General features: G+C 47.7%; 1 protein-coding gene across 3 annotated transcripts in view; it reads right to left on the bottom strand.

The window, feature by feature from the left end:
• Positions 1 to 12,299: 12,299 nt before the first annotated feature.
• Positions 12,300 to 18,277, bottom strand: part of EPB41L4B (erythrocyte membrane protein band 4.1 like 4B) — a 103,478-nt gene continuing 97,500 nt past the window's right edge. For 2 of the 3 annotated variants that reach the window (XM_077302657.1, XM_077302658.1), the window contains 2 exons: positions 16,218 to 16,375; positions 12,300 to 14,140 (listed from right to left, as the gene is read on the bottom strand). In XM_077302657.1, coding sequence (XP_077158772.1) covers positions 14,071 to 14,140; positions 16,218 to 16,375 — 228 coding nt within the window. In that variant the 3' untranslated portion in view covers positions 12,300 to 14,070. The remainder of the gene's footprint in view (positions 14,141 to 16,217; positions 16,376 to 18,277) is intronic. The other variant, XM_077302659.1, reaches the window with a different exon arrangement.

Genomic DNA, 18,277 nt, shown 5'->3' on the forward strand with positions numbered 1-18,277 from the left:
AAGGCGACTGTAAGCTACTTTGAGACTCCTTCGGGTAGAGAAATGCGGCATCTAAGAACCAACTCTTCTTCTTCTTCAGTAATCTCAGGGCTCTCTCAGCCCCCCCCCCCTCCCTCACAGGGTGTCTGCTGTGGGGAGAGTAAAGGGAAGGGGATTGGAAGCTGCTTTGAGACTCCTTCGAGTAGAGAGAAGCAGCATATAAGAACCAACTCTTCAGTAATATTAGGGCTCTCTTAGCCTCAAACTGTTACTGGCCAAATTGAAAGTTAGATTACATAATATCAAGACAAATGTACCCCCAAAGAAGCTTGATGTCACCAAGATTCCGCCAACATCTGTACACCGCCCGTGGCGCCGCGGGCGCCACGGACTAAATAAAACAGTAAGGGGTTCTGGGGCGGGATGTGTCCGGGATGAGGAAGGGTCCGGATTGGACCCTTCCTCATGACAGACAACCGGAGGGACCAATCGGCAGGCGCAAAGCGCCTTCCGATTGGCCCCTCTGATTCCCAGCCCCAAAAACCCCAGAGGAGCCTTTCGTCGCTTCCAGCTGGCGCGCCGCCGAGAAGCAGCAGAAAGAAAAACAAACCCCCAGAGGAGCCTTTCGTCGCTTCCAGCAGAAAGAAAAAAAAAACCCAGAGGAGCCTTTCGCCGCTTCCAGCCGGGCGGCAAAGGCCATGGCGCCGGGCCGCGGCTCCCTCTCCCCGCCCCCCCCCGCAGTAAAAAACTTCCCAGGCCGCAAGCTTGCGGCCCGGGAAGCTTCTTACTGCAGGGAGAGGGAATCAGGGCCGGGTGCGGCCGGGCACGGCCCCGCGGGCGCGGCCCGAAGCGTGGGCGTGGCCCGCGCGGGCGCGGCCCGATGCCCTGCCGGTCCCCAGCCTAATAAAGGTTGGGGACCACTGCCCCAGAGGAGCCTTTCGCCGCTTCCAGCCGGCGCGCCTCCGAGAAGCAGCAGAAAGAACCCACCCCCCCCAGCCGCAGAAGAACAAAAAAACGCAGAGGAGCCACCGCAGCCCAGCGCACCACGCCTGGGACTCCCCGCCAAAAACCACGAGATGCCGAGGAGCTGCCACCCGCCTCCTCTTTCAGGTAGCCTGTCCCTCGTTCTGTCCCTCGCCTGCCCCTCGCTCTGGTCCCCGCCTGCTAGCGCCCATTGTCTTCTTGATACAATGGGCTTTTTTACTAGTATGCCATAAAAGTGAAGAACAAATTCAAACTGTTTAATACTACTGAAAAGCTACCTGAGGAATTGTGGCAAGAATTTCAGTCTAATATCATAGAAGCTGCTTCAGAAGATATACTATACAAAAAGCCGGAAAGAAGATGCAATTGGTTAACAACTGACACCATCAAAATTGCTGAAAAACGAGAGTAGCAAAAGCTGCTAGCATGAGAAATGAATTCAGGAGGCTCAGTGCAGATTTTCAACGTGCTGCCAGGCAAGATAAGGAAGCGTATTTGGCGCAACAATACAAGCGACTGGAAGAAGAGTGTACTAGAGGCCACACCAGAAAGCTCTTTGCTCAGGTGAAACAAGTTCGGAGCACTTTCACTGCTCGTAAAGTGACCATCAAAGACAAGAATGGAATAGACTTGACTGACCAAACCAACATCAAGGATCAATGGCAACAATATGCAGAAGAATTTTATGCAAACACCAAGCTGCCTCAGTCACCAGCCAAAAACACCCAACATGATTTGGAACTGCCTATACTGGAAGAAGAAGTGATCTGGGCTCTGAAACAGCTCCCAAATAATAAGGCTCCTGGCATAGATAACATTCCAGTGGAACTACTCATATCTGTTCCACCAGCAGCAATCACAGCATTATGCCAAAAAGTCTGGGAAACTGGCACATGGCCAATAGACTGGAAAAGGTCTTTTTAAATCCCATTATTAAAGAAAGGTGATGCTTGCATCTGCTCAAACTATCAAACTATAGCCCTGATCTCCCAAGCAAGTAAAATCTTATTGAAGATCATCCAGAACCTTCTCAAATCAACCATTGATGCTCAGCTACCAGATGTCCAGGCTTCTTTTCAACATGGTTGCGGCATCCGAGACCATGTTGCAAATTTGTGCCAGATTCCTGAAAAAACTCATGAATATCAAAAGACCATCTATGCATTATTGATTATTCTAGCCTTTGACTGTGTTGATCACAAGAAGCTAGATCAATAATCTCCGCTATGCAGATGATACAGCACTCCTTGCTGAATCGGAGGGTGATCTGAAGACCTTGATAAAGAGACTAATAGAAGAAAGTGAAAAGATGGGACTATACCTAAATATCACAAAGACCAAGATCATGACAACTACTGGCAGTAGCACCAAAGTCACGACTGACAAAAGAACATTGACTATATCGATGATTTCATCTTTCTTGACTATGATCAATCAAAGTGGTGGATGCAGCCGTGAAATCAAACGGTGAACAGCACTGGGCTGGAACACAATGTTGGGCAAGAACCGAATATGGAAGAGTAAGGATATCAGCCTTAATACAAAGTGCCGGCTAGTCAACGCCATTGTCTTCCCCCTAACAACCTATGGATGCGAAAGCTGAACCTTGAAGAAGGAAGACAGGAGGAGAATAGATGCCTTTGAATTATGGTGTTGGAGACAAATGCTGTGAATACCATGGACAGCCAAAGTTACCAACAAGATAATTTTAGAGAGGAGCAAACCAAATATGTAATTAGAAGGGAAGATATTATGGCTGAAGCTCACTTACTTTGGACACATCATGCAATCAAATTCGCTAGAAAAATAATTAATGCTCAGCATGGTCAGTGGCAAAACGCGGTCGCCAAAGGATCCGCTGGTTCGACACGATCAAAGCCGATACAGGGAGGACTATGAACCAATTAAAAGAAGCAGTCAAAAACAGGGATGCATGGCGAAGATTTACCTATAGAATCACCAAGGGTCGGACACGACTGAACGATAACATCATCATCAGCCTCACCTCCTTCAAAGGGTTTCTGTTGTGGGGAGAAGAAACAGAAGGCAATTGTAAGCTGCTTTGAGACTCCTTCAAGTAGAGAAAAGCGGCATCTAACAACCAACTCTTCTTCTTCAGTAATCTCAGGGCTTTCTCAGCCTCACCTCCCTCACAGGGTGTCTGTTGCGGGGAGAGGAAAGGGAAGGCGACTGGAAGCCGCTTTGAGACTCCTTTGGGTAGAGAAAAGCGGCATATAAGAACCAACTCTTTCTTCTTCTTCTTCAGTAATCTCAGGGCTCTCTCAGCCTCCCCTCCCTCACAGGGTGTCTGTTGTGGGGAGAGGAAGGGAAGGAGACTGTAAGCCACTTTGAGACTCCTTCAAGTAGAGAAAAGCAGCATCTAAGAACCAACTCTTCTTCTTCTTCTTCAGTAATATCAAGGCTCTCTCAGCCTCCCCTTCCTCACAGGGTGTCTGTTGTGGGGAGTGGAAGGGAAAGCGATTGGAAGCCACTTCAGGTAGAGAAAAGTAGCATATAAGAACCAACTCTTACTCTTCTTCAGTAACATCAGGGCTCTCTCAGCCTGCCTGTTATGGCAAGAGGAAGGGAAGGCGATTGGAAGCCTCCTAGACCTCTACTACATGGAGGGCTTACTCACGCATTATGCCATGCTGGTGCCTGTTTTTTTGCTGTGGGCCAGCTCTCCAGATCTTCTCTGATAAGCACATGGCAGCCTTTTGCCCGCTCTCCCCCATTTGCCCCAGGATTTGTGTATGCACAGGATAGTCAAGGGACAGTCTAGTCAAGGGACCATCTCTTTTACTCCTAAATCATTCACATGGCAAAAACTCCCCAAACCCTTTCTAGTGCCATTTGGGCACCCCCCCCCCCCAATCTGACAATTTAAAAAAATGATTGCATTGTAATACAAAACCATTACAACACAAACAAGGGGTTAAAAGAAGTGGACTGTTTTATTGCACCTTTCCCACAAACACACACATGCAGATTGTCCCCGATCTCACTTAAACCACGAAAAAAATAGAAGGAAAGTTAGCGAGGGGGGGTTGCTATTTCAATACTTTGGAATTGCATTGTAACGCAATCAGACATGTTTGTTTGTTTTTTCAGGTTGCGAGGGTATATGACAAGTGATGCTGGGTGGGGAGGGTGGGAGCAATGTTCCACTGCAGATGGCCTGAGTGTTCCCCCCTATGCCCCAACATACACACTGATGGCTTGCAGATCCACAACTGCTGGATCTCAGTTGCTGCAGGGCAACTGAGGACCTGAGTCAGGCCAGGCCTGTGTCATGAACCCCGGTTCCTGACCCAAGTTTCACCTGAGTTCTCCCGGAGAGTCCCGAGTGGTTGTCATAAAGCCATCAATTGCCTTTTGGTTCTTGTCCTCCCTTTGTATACCAAAGCGTCTAACCGCCAGAACACCTTATCTCATCCTGCTCTCAATGACCTTGCTAGAATCTGTGAAGTCTCAACACTAGTAATGTTTTAGATCAAAGTAGGGACCAGATGGCCCTGCTGAGAATCAGTGTACTGTCTTTGCCCCTTTTCCCCCCTCCCTTATTTGGTCTTCTGTATAATTACCCCTTCAGGGGCTATTGATCCTTTGTCTCTGCCAAGGAGATTGGTCACCGAACTTTGCCTGTAGATGCCTTTGTACTAGTTGTTAGAATTAAGCTTCCTTTTCGATTTCACAAACCCTGTGGTCTCGAGGACTGGCTTTGCAAGGACTTGACTTTTCTGCCTGGTTCCTGACAGCCTGATTCCATGCGAAAGCACAAATTAATTACACGCGCAGACGTGGTGATCTCAGCCTAATCTGTCATGCGGAAGAGGTCCTGCTAGTAGAGAAAACCAACTCTTCTTGTGGGCTCTCCAGAAAAGTTGAGTTGGTCACGGTGTTAAATTAGATGAATTAGTCTGATCCAGCAAGGCTCTTCTTGTGTATATAGGATCCATCCTGGTGATGTATTTACCTAATTCATAAAGAGAATATCAGTACATCCCTAAGCAGACCAATGCCCTTCCAGTAGCATCCATGGGCTTGGAAGAGCATCACTTTGCTTAGGACTCTGTTGTATGATCAGGAAGTTTGGTCACTAAAAATTAAATGGAGGGAACATCACGTCACCCATCAGGTACATAAAGTTCAGACAATGTTATGCCAGATTCTCCTGTACTAATGTTTTCCCCCCTTCTTAATTAGAGCCAGAAAAAACTATAAAATCAGATTTGTGCAAAGGAAGACCAAAGCTCTGATAAGAAATATGGAATATTTTGAATGAGAAAAGCACAAAAGATTCAACTGCTCCATCTTCCAGAAATAAACCACTGCAATTACTCAGCACTGCAATAACATGACTCACATGGCACTAGGGAAAGGATGGGGGGGTGCGTTTCATGAAACCCTGGTTGAAAAAGCCTGATGTAGACTGTTCTATGCTGCCTTTCTCTTCCAAAAACACCCCAAAGCGTATTATGGAATCGCTCTCCCTTCTATTTTATTCTCAAAAGAAATGATTCTGTGACACAAGTTAGGCTGAAAGAGTTTGACTTGCCTGACTCCTTTACCCCCCCCCCCAGCAATCTTCTACAGCAAGAGTGGGGATTGGAACCCGAATCCCCCAGTACTCTGACCACAACACCACATGAGCACAATTACTCTGGTCCAGGGGTAGTCAAACTGCGGCCCTCCAGATGTCCATGGACTACAATTCTCAGAAACCCCTGCCAGCATTTGCTGGCAGGGGCTCCTGGGAATTGTAGTCCATGGACATCTGGAGGGCCGCAGTTTGACTACCCCTGCTCTGGTCAACAATTTAGGCATTTACGATTCAGCCCCAGGTCTTGCTGCCTTGCACTGTGGTCTGTGTTTACTCAGATGTGTGGCTTCGATTGTAGGAGGATGTGTAGGACATTTCCCTGCAATTCAGTCTTCAATATTACAGTGGCCACAAGAGGACAGTAAGCAACCAGTGTGAAGGACTTCACCATCAAAGGGAACGGCAAACTCAACCGGAGAACAAGAGAAGCAGAAGTTTCCCATGGCATTTGACCAGGGTTGCAGCCCAAAAGTGACATTAGTTCGTCCTTGGAAAATTGGGCTGCACATTCCAAATATGGGAGGGGGAAATGTGTTCTCTTTTTGTCTACTTTGTGAATATATATTCTCCCAACAGTATCAAAACAAAACAAAAAACTTTATCTGGAAATCTTCTAAGAAGCTTTAGTGAGATGGGACAACTCATGGTGGAAACATCTTGATACTAAGAGGGACAACATTCACCACCACCAACTCTGTTTAACGTGTGCATAATGCCCAATCTTGGTTTGGTTCTAGCAAAAGGAGCACAGTGCTCACAGCTTCCCTCCCGCTCCGCTAAATCAACCTGGGATCCATTTCTCTGTTTTGCTCACCGCAGCAAAAAGGGAACAGGAGAAATTTGCTCAGAGCCATCGGCATTGGTTTGGATTTGCCTAGTTTAGCCCTGGCATTTTCTTTGCTTCCCCTAGAATTTCTTATGCTGCCTTTTAGTCTCTCTCCTGTCAGCCTGACAAATAGTCTAATTAGCAAACTTGCTTCGTTAAATTCCCACCAACTGGGTGCGCCACTTCCCAACCTGCCTTACCACGGGTGAGCCAAGCCCTTCCAGCTCTAGCCTCCATTTTCTAAGCATGCTCTGTCCCCTGAATTTCCCCTGTTCATTTAAACGCTGCCATTTTGTTGTTAACTAAAACCCTGTTTGTGTCACATACTGACTCCCTTCTTCCCAAGCAGATAACTCGTCTTAGGAAAAGCACTCAGTAGAACACCAGAAAATAATGTCCATGACTTGCCTAATTTCACCCAGCAAGCATCCCATCCACCGCAAGAGTGGGGATACGAACCTGAGGGCCATTCCGCACTAGTTCAAAATTGTACAATGGTTGCAAATTGAAATCGCTACTAATTTGCAGTTATGCACAACGTCGTTGACAATCTACCACACTCCTGAAACCGATCCGCAAAAAGCGCTTAGTTGTAGCGTTTTCAGGGAAATCCCAAAAAGTGGATTCACCCTCCGGAAAGTGCTACACTCTTGCAACCAATCTGCAACACTAGCGGGAAAGTTCTGTGCGTTACCATTGTTGCGGTTTCTGCAAAGTCCCTCCCCCTATCTCTCTCCTCTGATCTTCCGGCGAAGCGATCGCCATTTTTTTCTCTCGGAGCGAGCGGAGATCAATGCACCGGTAAGCCTTCGTTTACCCAGCGAGGCTTCCCCGGCTGCAGTCCCTCCCCAGAGCTGTTTAAAGTCACCAAGCACCAAGCCCCACACAGCCCCGTTTGCTGGTTTATTATCCCTTTATTTTTCACTTTATTTTCGGCCGAAAATCGTGCCCGTGCATTTTTTTTCACTCGGGGGGAGCGTGGCAACGATGAAACGGCAGCTCAAACACCACCTGCTAGCTATATTGGTCTCTCCGTTGCAACGAATCAACGCAGATTCGTTGCAACGCGTGTGTGTGTGTTTTTAAACCTGCCTTAAAGAGAAAGGGGCTTTTCGGGAGCATGATAACGGCCGCCCATTGGCTGTTCATTTGATTGACGACCAGGGGCGGGATCAAGCACAGAAAAAATTGCTTCATTTCTAGCGATTTTTGCGAGACTGGAAACCTGTGGGAAATGAATGAAACGCTACTGGATTCCACTGCAAATGCAGGTATGCGTAACACCAAGATTGCACTTTTTAAAATAGCGTTTCCGCTTTGTGGAACCAATTGGCAACATTGGTCCTTGTGCAGAAACCCCCTCACTCTTCCTTACTCCAGCTCATCTTTTCCTTTCCCATTTAATTTGACTAGACTTTGAAAGCCAGGACTCGCTGCTGACCAGTTTCCCATTGTGAGGACATGTAAATGAATCCATGCCTTTCCTGTGGGCTCAGCCCGAGTGAAGAAGTGAGCATGTCCCTCAAGCACCAAGAAAACACAGAGAGCCGTTGTTTCACTTTTCGTCTCTTTTATTGCAGGCATGAGTACAGGAACAGGGAAGCCACAAGAAGCCTCTCTCAGGGCACGGCTCACCTACAGGGGCCATCCCATGCTGTCTTCCGTCCCATGCGGCTGCACTCGGCACAGGGGGGCACCACGTTCACCGAGTCACCCAGTGCTGCAGCAGCAGCCCCCCACCTGTCATCCCACGACTCCATTACATCACTTGACAAAAACGCCACATTTTGGGGGGGCTGATCTCGCATGCAAAACAACAGATCAGTCTCAGTATATTTATTGCAGACTTCTTGAGCATCAGGACGTTGAAAGGAAATTGAAACTGCAACACTCCACTGTATTATTACAAGCTTTCATCTTCTGTTTAAACCAAGAGGATAGCCGGATGGGGATGAAAATGAGCTCTCCAAAACCAACAAAACTAAAATATGCTTGGCTGAAGCATTTGCTGTAGCGTTTCAATAGCAGGGGAAGTAAATCCTATAACAAAATTTTAGGGGAGAACTTAACATCAGGTGAATGATTCCCAATGGGGGGGGGGGAGGAGATCATGGCTTGGATTCCACAGAGTGTTTCCATGGACAGAAAGACTTCCATGCAGAGCAGAGCATTCCCACCTCCTATCCAATTTCAGTCCCAAATTTGACCCTCCCCCTAAAATGCTGCATTCTGGGAGGGGAGCCTTTGGGCCTAGAGCAGGGGTAGTCAAACTGCGGCCCTCCAGATGTTCATGGACTACAATTCCCATGAGCCCCCTGCCAGCGTTCGCTGGCAGGGGGCTCATGGGAATTGTAGTCCATGAACATCTGGAGGGCCGCAGTTTGACTACCCCTGGCCTAGAGCATGGAGATACCATGCACCAGGGAGGGAAATCCTTCTCTCGACAGAATCACTCTCCATTGAATCCATATCCTGATGCCGATTCAGAACTTTGCACAGTGTTTGTCCATTCCATCAGATCCAGCGACAGACCACACAGTTTAAAAAAATTCCACTTTTACCTTCCAGTAAAAATTGTACTTGAGAAACATTATTAAACTATTTTTACTGCGTTACCCGCTGTTGAAACCCAAAAGTAGGTTACCCAGTGACGACTCCACAGGGACCCAGCCCAGTTGCACTTAGTTTCCTATTCAATTTATAATTAACAAAAAAACCCACCCACCTACCCCCAACCCTGTATTGTAGCAACGAGGATTCCACGGCCTGCGGGGCGGGGGGGGGGAGCTGATTTGCAAAAGCCCTTCTTGGTTCCGTGACCATCCTGGGACTCGACCCCCACAAACTCTGATCGGAGTTCTGGGGTTCAGCACGAAAAGATACGACTGTCATTTACACAGCAATGCAGCCACTGCCTTGAGCCGTGGAGTTATACTGCAAACAGTTATAAACAGCATAAAATAACAAACATCAGACATAATTAATTCAGCTGTGATATGCTTCCTGCTACAAAGAAACAGGATGTCGGGGTATTATGCCATCCTGGCAAACCTGCTCCAAACTAAGGTATGACACGTTCAAGTTGCAAAATGGGAAATTCAGTGTAATTAGCAAAAATACAACCAAGTGGGCAGCCATGTTGGTCTGAAGCCGCAGAACAAAGTCCAGGGGCACCTTTAAGAACAACAAAGTTTGATTCTGTGTATAAACTTCTGTGTTCCTGAAAAAGAGGGGGGGGCACACCAATGTGCCCACGTTACTGCCTACATGACCAAGAAGTAAGGTCATCAATTCTGGGACATCAGGCCAATCATCTGATACTTGGTAGAAGCCAAATTTACCATGGAGTTTTTGCCCAAGATCCAGAGCGTTGCTCAAATGTCACGGAAGTATGACATCAGTTCTGGGTGTTGAGGGCAGTGAGGAAGGGATGATGATGCACATCAGAAGAGCCTCTTGCTCCAGTAAGCCCCCCCCAACAGTCACCAGGAGGGACCTGGCAACCCTACATTGGACTCAAACTTCATTCTACATAAAATACAGTGGGACTCCCCCTCACTCAAAAAAAGCATCTGCAAAGGAGATGGTGGAAGCACTGTTCTCACAAAAAGAGGCCCCCATGTGGACCTGCCAGTTTCCTGAGCACATTTCATCCAAGCGTCAGTCGGCTGGACCCTACAAACAGTGATCCTCCTACAAAGGACAGAGCAAGGCCAACACTTCCTAATTGCACTGATGGAGCCTCTTCCACCAGCACAAAGATGTCTAATGCTGAATCAGAACCTCCATCCATGAAGGTCGGCAGTGTCTGCTCAGATCGGCAGCAGCTCTCCATGGTCTCAGGCAGAGGTCTGTCCCATCACCTACTGCATGGTCCTTTTAACCGGAGTTGCCAGGGATCAAAGCAGAGACTCTGACTCTTAGCCTGGCCACTTCCTATGGAAACTCTAGTAGCAGAGCTGCCAAGAAGCAGGATGTTGGCCAATTCCTCCTCCCCAGAGCAGCCCACCCCTCACATACCCTGTGGCATTTTGTTCATGGAACGCCCAGGACACTAAGTATCACCCTTCCAGAAGTCTCCAGAGCCTGCTGGAAGGGAAGGAGAGGCAATGGATTTGATGAGTAGCCTGCCACTCCAAGAGATCAAGTCCAGCTTGGCCAATGCACTAATTCAAGAGGCGTCCCTCCCTGACAACTGCCCTATGAAAGAGCACCCTGAGCAAGCAGTACGTGGGCAGGTGGGAGGTTTCTGATGGGACATTTGGTCATCATGGTCCCGCCTGAACTTCCATCCGCTAAAACAGGGGTAGTCAAACTGCGGCCCTCCAGATGTCCATGGACTACAATTCTCAGGAGCCCCTGCCAGCGTTCGCTGGCAGGGGCTCCTGGGAATTGTAGTCCATGGACATCTGGAGGGCCGCAGTTTGACTACCCCTGCGCTAAAATAACTAAGGCAATATACAGAGGAAGCCTGTTTTGACAAAGAAGCTTTGGCCCCAGTGTAGTCTCAGAACCATACAGAGGAGACCAGCGAGGGCCATCCAGCCCAGCCCCCCACCTTTTGGGGGACTTAAAAACCACACCCACCTGACGGGCTCATCCCGTCTCCTCCTCAAAGGGGAGACTCCACCCCCCTCCAAAGCAGCTCGCTCCATTTGCAAATAGCCCTCACGGCCAGCAAATGTGATCTAATATTTAAGTGGAACCTCCCTTTACACAGTGGTTAGAAGACAAGCCACCAAAGCTAATCAGTCACAGTCAACAGCAAGGCATAAGTTATCAAGAGGTGAGGATCTCATCCTAGCTGGCTTTTGCCTTGTATTTCCTGCTCTCCGATAACATTGCCTTGTGCCCAGGAATGATTTGACAATGAGACTAGAGTAATTCCTCAGTTGCTGCCGTAGCTCTACAGAGGAACTAGTCCTTATCTGAAGCCAGCTACAACTATTACTGAGAACAGCAGGATAATTACCTGGAAGTAAGTCCTGCTAATTACTTCTCAGCAGGGTCTCTGGGCAGCCAGCAGAGGTGGGAGAGGGGAGTGGGCTTACCGAGAGCAGGGATGTTTCAGTGACATCCCCAATGTGATGTCCAACCTGACCCGGGAGTGATGTAGGCAAGTGGGGGCAATGCTCTCATCCTGGGGCAGAAGCTCGCTCTACGGTAGACTTAGCTTTTACTATAGAGTTTTGCACAAAAACTAGAGCGTCACCTTGACATCTCCAATTCACATACGTCACTCCTGGATCTTGTTGGCTTGGCTCACCTCAAGCCATTTTTCTTTTTGACTAGCCTAGTGGCCAGGGATATAAGGCAAAACCCCGTCCTGCATCCCTGAAGGGAGAAATTTACCCTCCTTTCTTCAAATGAACCCTCTATTTCAGATTCAAATTGCGCAGCTGGAAAGGTAATGGATGGAATTAATACAACACGGAGAATACGATGTTCTTAAAGCTTCTTTTTCTTTTGATTCCTTCAAAGGAAGGCCTGTGTGGCCGGATGTTTAAAAACCCTCTTGGCTTGAAATTGTGGAACGCCCCAAAAGCACAGTCCAGCAAGGGAAAAGGCACAGGCTTTGAAGGAAGGGTTAACCATGGAAATAAGCGGGGCATAAAATGCTTAATTTTCACTCGACTGGGCCTGTGATATTCACTCCTCATTCAACCGATTCCAATCACAAGGTGATAATTGTCTTTTACAGAAATGGTAAGGGCTGCTTAATAGTGTTGAGCTGTCTAGAACAGGGGTAGTCAAACTGCGGCCTTCCAGATGTCCATGGACTACAATTCCCAGGAGCCCCCTGCCAGCGAATGCTGGCAGGGGGCTCCTGGGAATTGTAGTCCATGGACATCTGGAGGACCACAGTTTGACTACCCCTGGTCTAGAAACTGGTGGCAGGGGTGGGGGGGGGGGCTTCTCGTTCTGCCAGTCACCCTGTGTGACCCTCGGAAGTCTCCTGCCACTGAGAGGCATTTCAGACTCACCAATGGGACAGGGCTGGCACACAAGCCACTCCTGAGGACGCTCTCCCTTAAGGAGGCCCTGCCACTCCTTGTTGGACAATTCCTGGAAGTTGGGGGGTGACAACTTAGAAGGGTGGAGTTGGACGAGGGAAGGGACTCAGTGCCATAGAGTGTGCCCCCCCCCCCCAAACAGCCGTTTGTACCAGGGGAACTGACCTCTGGAGGTCAGATTACTCTGGGAGTTCTCCAGTCCCCACCTGGGGATTGGCACCCTAAGCACTGGGCTTCTATGTCTGTTCAAAGGAGAGGGGTAAGCAAATTTCTGGCTCAGTTTGCTTTGAAAAATATTCGGCATCATATAACATTTGGGGGACAGGACTTTGTCCCAAAAACTTCACAGTTCATTTTGTGAAGGACTCCAGTCTCCTCCCGCTGACACTGATGCATCACTTTCAAACAACTGAGATTTCAAGCTCAATTTTCCAGTAGGATGACTGACATATTGAAGATAAATGTGCATGCATATCTTTGGAGGATTACAAGTTTACTTAAGAAATAAGTTCAATACTCAGCTTTATTGGAGTGATAAAAATAGGGACAGATAGACAGCAAATCTGAATAAATGAAGGTGTGGTTTTAAAATATATCGGGGTTTCTTTGCCCCAAAGCAAGTTTCCTTGTGTCTTAATAGAAGTTAGCAATTAAAAAACAAGACAGTTTTTAATTTTTCTATGGAGACTAACAGTCCTGGGGAAAGTTGTAATAATTATTCCCACCACCCCCCACCCACTTAAAAACGAGTCTTTAACAAACAGCAATCGCTCGGTGCAATTTTCAGTTCTACAAAAATGATGTTTGTATATGTTGCTATCAAAATATTCTGCATAACATAGATCTCTGTGCAGTTATTAACATATGTACAAAACAGTATATCTGAGTAGAAATCAATGTATATTCCTTGGAGGTCCTTTTGTCTTAGATTTATGAAAACCTCACCTCAACAGTCATATAAAATCTTAAATATTTGGGAGAAACAAGGGCATAGGGAATCACGGGCAGGGATCCAGTGGGTTGCATTGAGACCAAGTCTGCTACCAGAAGGTATTTCCATCAATGAAACATCCTTCTCTTTCCACTGTAGCTCACTGATCTCCCCCAAATGCTTCCCTTGGGGGACAGGAGATCTCTAGAAAAGGAACGGAGGGGGGGGGGGAGGATCCAGAAGGTGGAATTGGCAAAAATCACACCTCCCCTTCCGCTAGTGGGAAATTTAATCTGCTTCATTCAGAACAATGGATTGGAGCCAATCCACTGAAATGGCTGCCCGTTTTGTTCTTTGAAGAACCAACCCCTCGGGAATACGACAAACAGATCTTGCAACCCCCCTCAGCTTTAGAAACAGTTTGCCATGTAATATAGGCGGAGGGGGGGAAAGCTTTGCTATGGGGGGGGGGGATCCTGTTTAGACTCATGAGGCCAATTCCGCAGTTCTTTGGACCCTGGCAGTAATATCAAATGTACAAAGAAAGTCCTCCAAGTTTTTAAGACTCAGATTTAATGTTATCCATCTGTGATGACTCCGGAAAGATTGGAGCATCTCACATTGTTAGTGTTGAATTATGTGTGTGTACGCAGAAGCAAAGGAATGTAAACAGACAGAAGGCACAGGAAAGGCCCCGATCCATTCTCCGCATGAGACGGGTAAGTGGGAATTTTCATAACTCTGTCATCAATAATCTTTTCATCATCTTCTCTCGTTCAAGTTCACGCCTCAGAGTCTCGGCACTGTGGGGTTAATGAACACACACGCCATTTCAGGAACAACGCGCAACACACTGCGGCTAAAAGCATTAAGAGAAACCAATCACGCTCTTTTGAATTCAGTATTTAAGAAAATGCAAACCCAACTAAATTTCTGAAATCAAAAAGAACAGACGTCCCATGGTGGCCGGCCATCTCCTGAAGTGACCCCTGGCCTCCAGGTCATAGAGGAAATGGCTATTTTGGAAGGTGCTCCATGGTGTTAGGTCCTGCTGGGGTCCCTCCCCCCCCCCCCGAGCCCCACTCTCTGCAGGCTCTGCCCCTCCCCAAATCTCCAGGAAGCTCACCATCCAGCACTGGCAACTCCTAAGGACAGCGATGGAGACAATCTAGAATCCCACAACAGAAGAAGGGTCTCAAGCCAACCAACCAACGGAAAAGAAACCCATAATGGAAATCCATAAAAGATGGGGAAATAAATGGGCCCCATAAGTATATGTCCAGGAAAGAGCCAAGGAGCCCCCAAAGGCAGCCACACCTGGATCACTGAGCAACACAATGCTTGGACATCATTTCAGAAATCTAATTTCCTTACTCTGTGCTTTGCATTTGATTCATAAGGAGAAAAACAGGACACAGTAAAAAAGAATACACTTCTCACTAGCATGGTTTGTGGGATGCCATCCTCAGTTGGAACCTGGGGATCCCCCAGTTTTACAGCTCCTTTCCAGGCGGCAGAGATCAGATCCCCTGGAGAAAATGCCTGCTTTGGAGGGCCAACTCCACAGTAATCCCAGCCCCAAATCCTGCCCAATCCTGGCTCCACCCCCAAAGTCCCCAGGTATTTCTCAAGCCACAGTTGGCAACTCTACATGGCTGATTGCTTGAAAATCCCATGTATTTGGGGTACAATCTAAACATTTTTGTATTTTTATTCTGAGAAATTCCACGATGTTCTATGGAAGTGGCAGAAATTGCTTTCAAGTCTGCAAAGGTAAAGTTTTGCTCAGCATAAGCCAGGCTTTATCAGTCAGGGTTTCATGAAACCCTGGAGTTTCTTAATGGCCCCGGAAGGGCTTCTTGAATGGGTGGGAGTTAATGACTTTTGTATATATTTTTTAAATTTGTTCAACATTTATTGGGTAATATGACCCTACATGGTCATGTTGACCCTCCCAAATGGCCAATGATGGGCCTGGAGGGGGCGGGGAGGGGAGGGGCCTTGAGTAGGCATGTCCACAGCTCTGTTTCCCAACCCTATTCTGCACAATTGTGCCACTTCTGGGGTTTCTGGAAGCCTGAAGAATGTTTCAGGGGTTTCTCAACGGTAAAAAAAGTTGAGAAAGGCTGGCATAAGCAACCAGCTTGCCACAGTAAACCCAGTAAACCCAGAATTTGTGTTGACATAGTTCCCCAACATGGTGCCCATGGCACCTGCCAACATCTTTCCTGGTGCTCCCCAAATAGTTTTAGAAAGCGGGCCAGGCTAGGAGACCCTTTTGACCAGCAACACTTCTGACTGGCATGGAAGACGGGCATTGGATCGTCAAAAACAATCAGCTGCCACCACAACACAAGGCTCTTCCCTGTGAAGCTGTGACAGCAGTCATTTTTATCGCTGGCTCTGCCTCTTGGAGCAGCCATTTTGACCCCAAAGGAGCCCGCAGGCTTAGGAAGGTCTTCCAGTCAGCTGCCCCTTCATCATGGCAGTTGGGTTAACCCAGACACTTAAATATATGTGAGCCATGACATTCTGAAGGAAGGGATATGGTGGAAGACACCTGAGATTTCAGATATTTTGGAAGCAAGCCAATAAACCCTTCCAAACTCTCCCATGTCTTCTACTCAGATCTTACCTCGCCATGCCCCCGTCCCCACCCCCGAACGCCTACTAATTGAAAATCAGAGCAACTGGGTTGAATCCTGTGGCTCTACTCTCCTAGCAAAGTTATTTCCCTCTTCCTGAAGGGACTTTTCTCTTGGAGGAGCATCGCACATGAGCAGTGGGCTCCCTCAGCCAGAGGCCAGTCCCTCCCTGGGCAAAACGTCCACGCAACCTGACCGATACCCTTCGTGCAGGAAGATGACCCCCCCCCCGTACCTGTCTGCTAGAGAAATGGGTTTGTGTGGCGAGTAGATGGTCTGCACGGTTGGAGCGGGGCCGGACTCTCCCAGAGACCTCGGCATGGGTGCTGGTGTTAACATCTTGGGGGATGATTGTGCCACGCAGCATTGTAGTTTGCTGTCCAGAAACTCCGCCTGAAAAGGAAAGCAAAAGACAGAACTGATAAATTGCTGCGGCTTCTTTTCCATTCCCCACGTTTATACTCACACCCTTTCTCAGAAATGTTCTTTCCTACACAAGGGATTGACAAGATGCTGAAGACAAGAACCAAAATAAGAAGTCATAATAACTGTGCAGAGAGGCAGCCTATAGAGTGTCACGTCTTTGGGAATCGTGTCGCTGAAAGTTCTAGAAAACCTCAAGAAATCACTTCTGAGGGTTCCTTTAATTTCTGCAAAATGTTTCTTCATAAAATGCAATCTTTTAAAAACAAGAGTCTGTGACAGCTCTATCTCAATGGGTTACTAGAGTTCTTAGCAATGGGGGGGGGGGCTGGGAGAAAGATGCTGTATCAACTGCTGTATACGTTTGGAAAAGTAGAGGGAACTCCTACGAGGCCTCTGCTCACATTGCGTTCTGGGAAAATACTATATCAAAGTTGTTGTTGTTGTTATGTGCAAAGTCGTGTCCGACCCATCGCAACCCCCTGGACAACGATCCTCCAAGGACAAAGTTAGCAGAGGAAATAACACAAAGGGATTTCATACTCCCAAAGGATCGTTGGTCTCTGCAATGCTAGTAGGTCTACGGCATGGAGCGTTGGGTTGAGCCCCAGAGACCCAGGGCCAAACCCCTGTGACTTTGGGCCAATGTTTTGCTCTCTGCTTCATCTTCCACAGAGGTGGAGGGTGAAGATAAATTGGAAAAGGGCAAAGCCACATGTGCTGCTTGGGCTCTTTGACAGGATGGAAGGATGAAATCGTATTAATAAATATTCCCCCTCCCCCTCCTGGTTAAAATCCCTGTTTTTAAAAAATTCTGATTTGAATATATATACAGTGGAAATCAATTCAAACTAAACTTTTCCATAAAGAGAGAAAATGTAATGTGTTGTTTCTAAGCAACAGGAGTGCAGAAGCAAAACAAAGCACTATGAAAGCAGAAGGGCTTCCCCGCACAAGCCCAAAAAGAAAGGAAAGAACACAACACATTTAAACAGACAAGCCTTGAAAGGATACACAGATATCTGCAACCAAATGAGATTAGGGATGACAGCAAAATATTTGGACCGCGGAAACAGGTGCCTGTTCCGGAATTCGTCCCAGGGCAAAAGACAGGCATGTGACATTTTGCGGGGACACTAAAGGGCTGGGGCATGCAGGACTGCTGGCATGGCGACACAGAACGGAAGGGACGATGCGGCCAGAGTACTGGTCTTCATACATGTCCATAGGACTCAGCCTTCATATATGCCTGTTTTGTACACAGTAAGCTAGGTTTGCAGGAGATGGTGGCAAGGCTGCGTGTGGAGCCAAAATGGGATGGGAACTTTTTATGAGCCTCCACTTCCCCACAAACCAGGAGAAGGGAGAATGCGACCCCATTGCCGAGACAGCAAGACTAGTGGTCACTTGCTTATCTCTTGCCAGGCACAGTTGAGTTATTGGGGCATAATGAGAATGCGAATGCTCATCTTCCTGATGCTTGAGGGGCAACAGGGAGGGGGGGGGCTTCTGGAGTCTTGGCCCACTGGTGGACCCCCTGACGGCCACTGGGTGACAGAGAGTGTTATTATTATTTAATATTATTTATTTCAATTTATTACCCTTGGCCTGGTCCAACTTGGCTTCTCTTACGACGAGGAACTTCACTGAAAGTCATGTTCCACCAAAAAGGCTGAAGCATTGGTTGGGAAATTACTCCAGGTTGGGAAATTACTGGGAATTAGGGATATGGTGCCTGGGCAGGGGCAGCCACAACTGGGTTGCCAAATTTGGGTTGGGAAATTTCTGGGGATTTGGGGGTGGAACTTGTGGAAGATCAAATGTCACAGAGTCCACCCTCCAAATAAGCCATTTTCTCCAGGGTAACTGATC

The sequence above is a fragment of the Paroedura picta genome, chromosome 11 (genome assembly GCF_049243985.1).
Source record: "Paroedura picta isolate Pp20150507F chromosome 11, Ppicta_v3.0, whole genome shotgun sequence".
NCBI classification, from domain to species: domain Eukaryota; kingdom Metazoa; phylum Chordata; class Lepidosauria; order Squamata; family Gekkonidae; genus Paroedura; species Paroedura picta.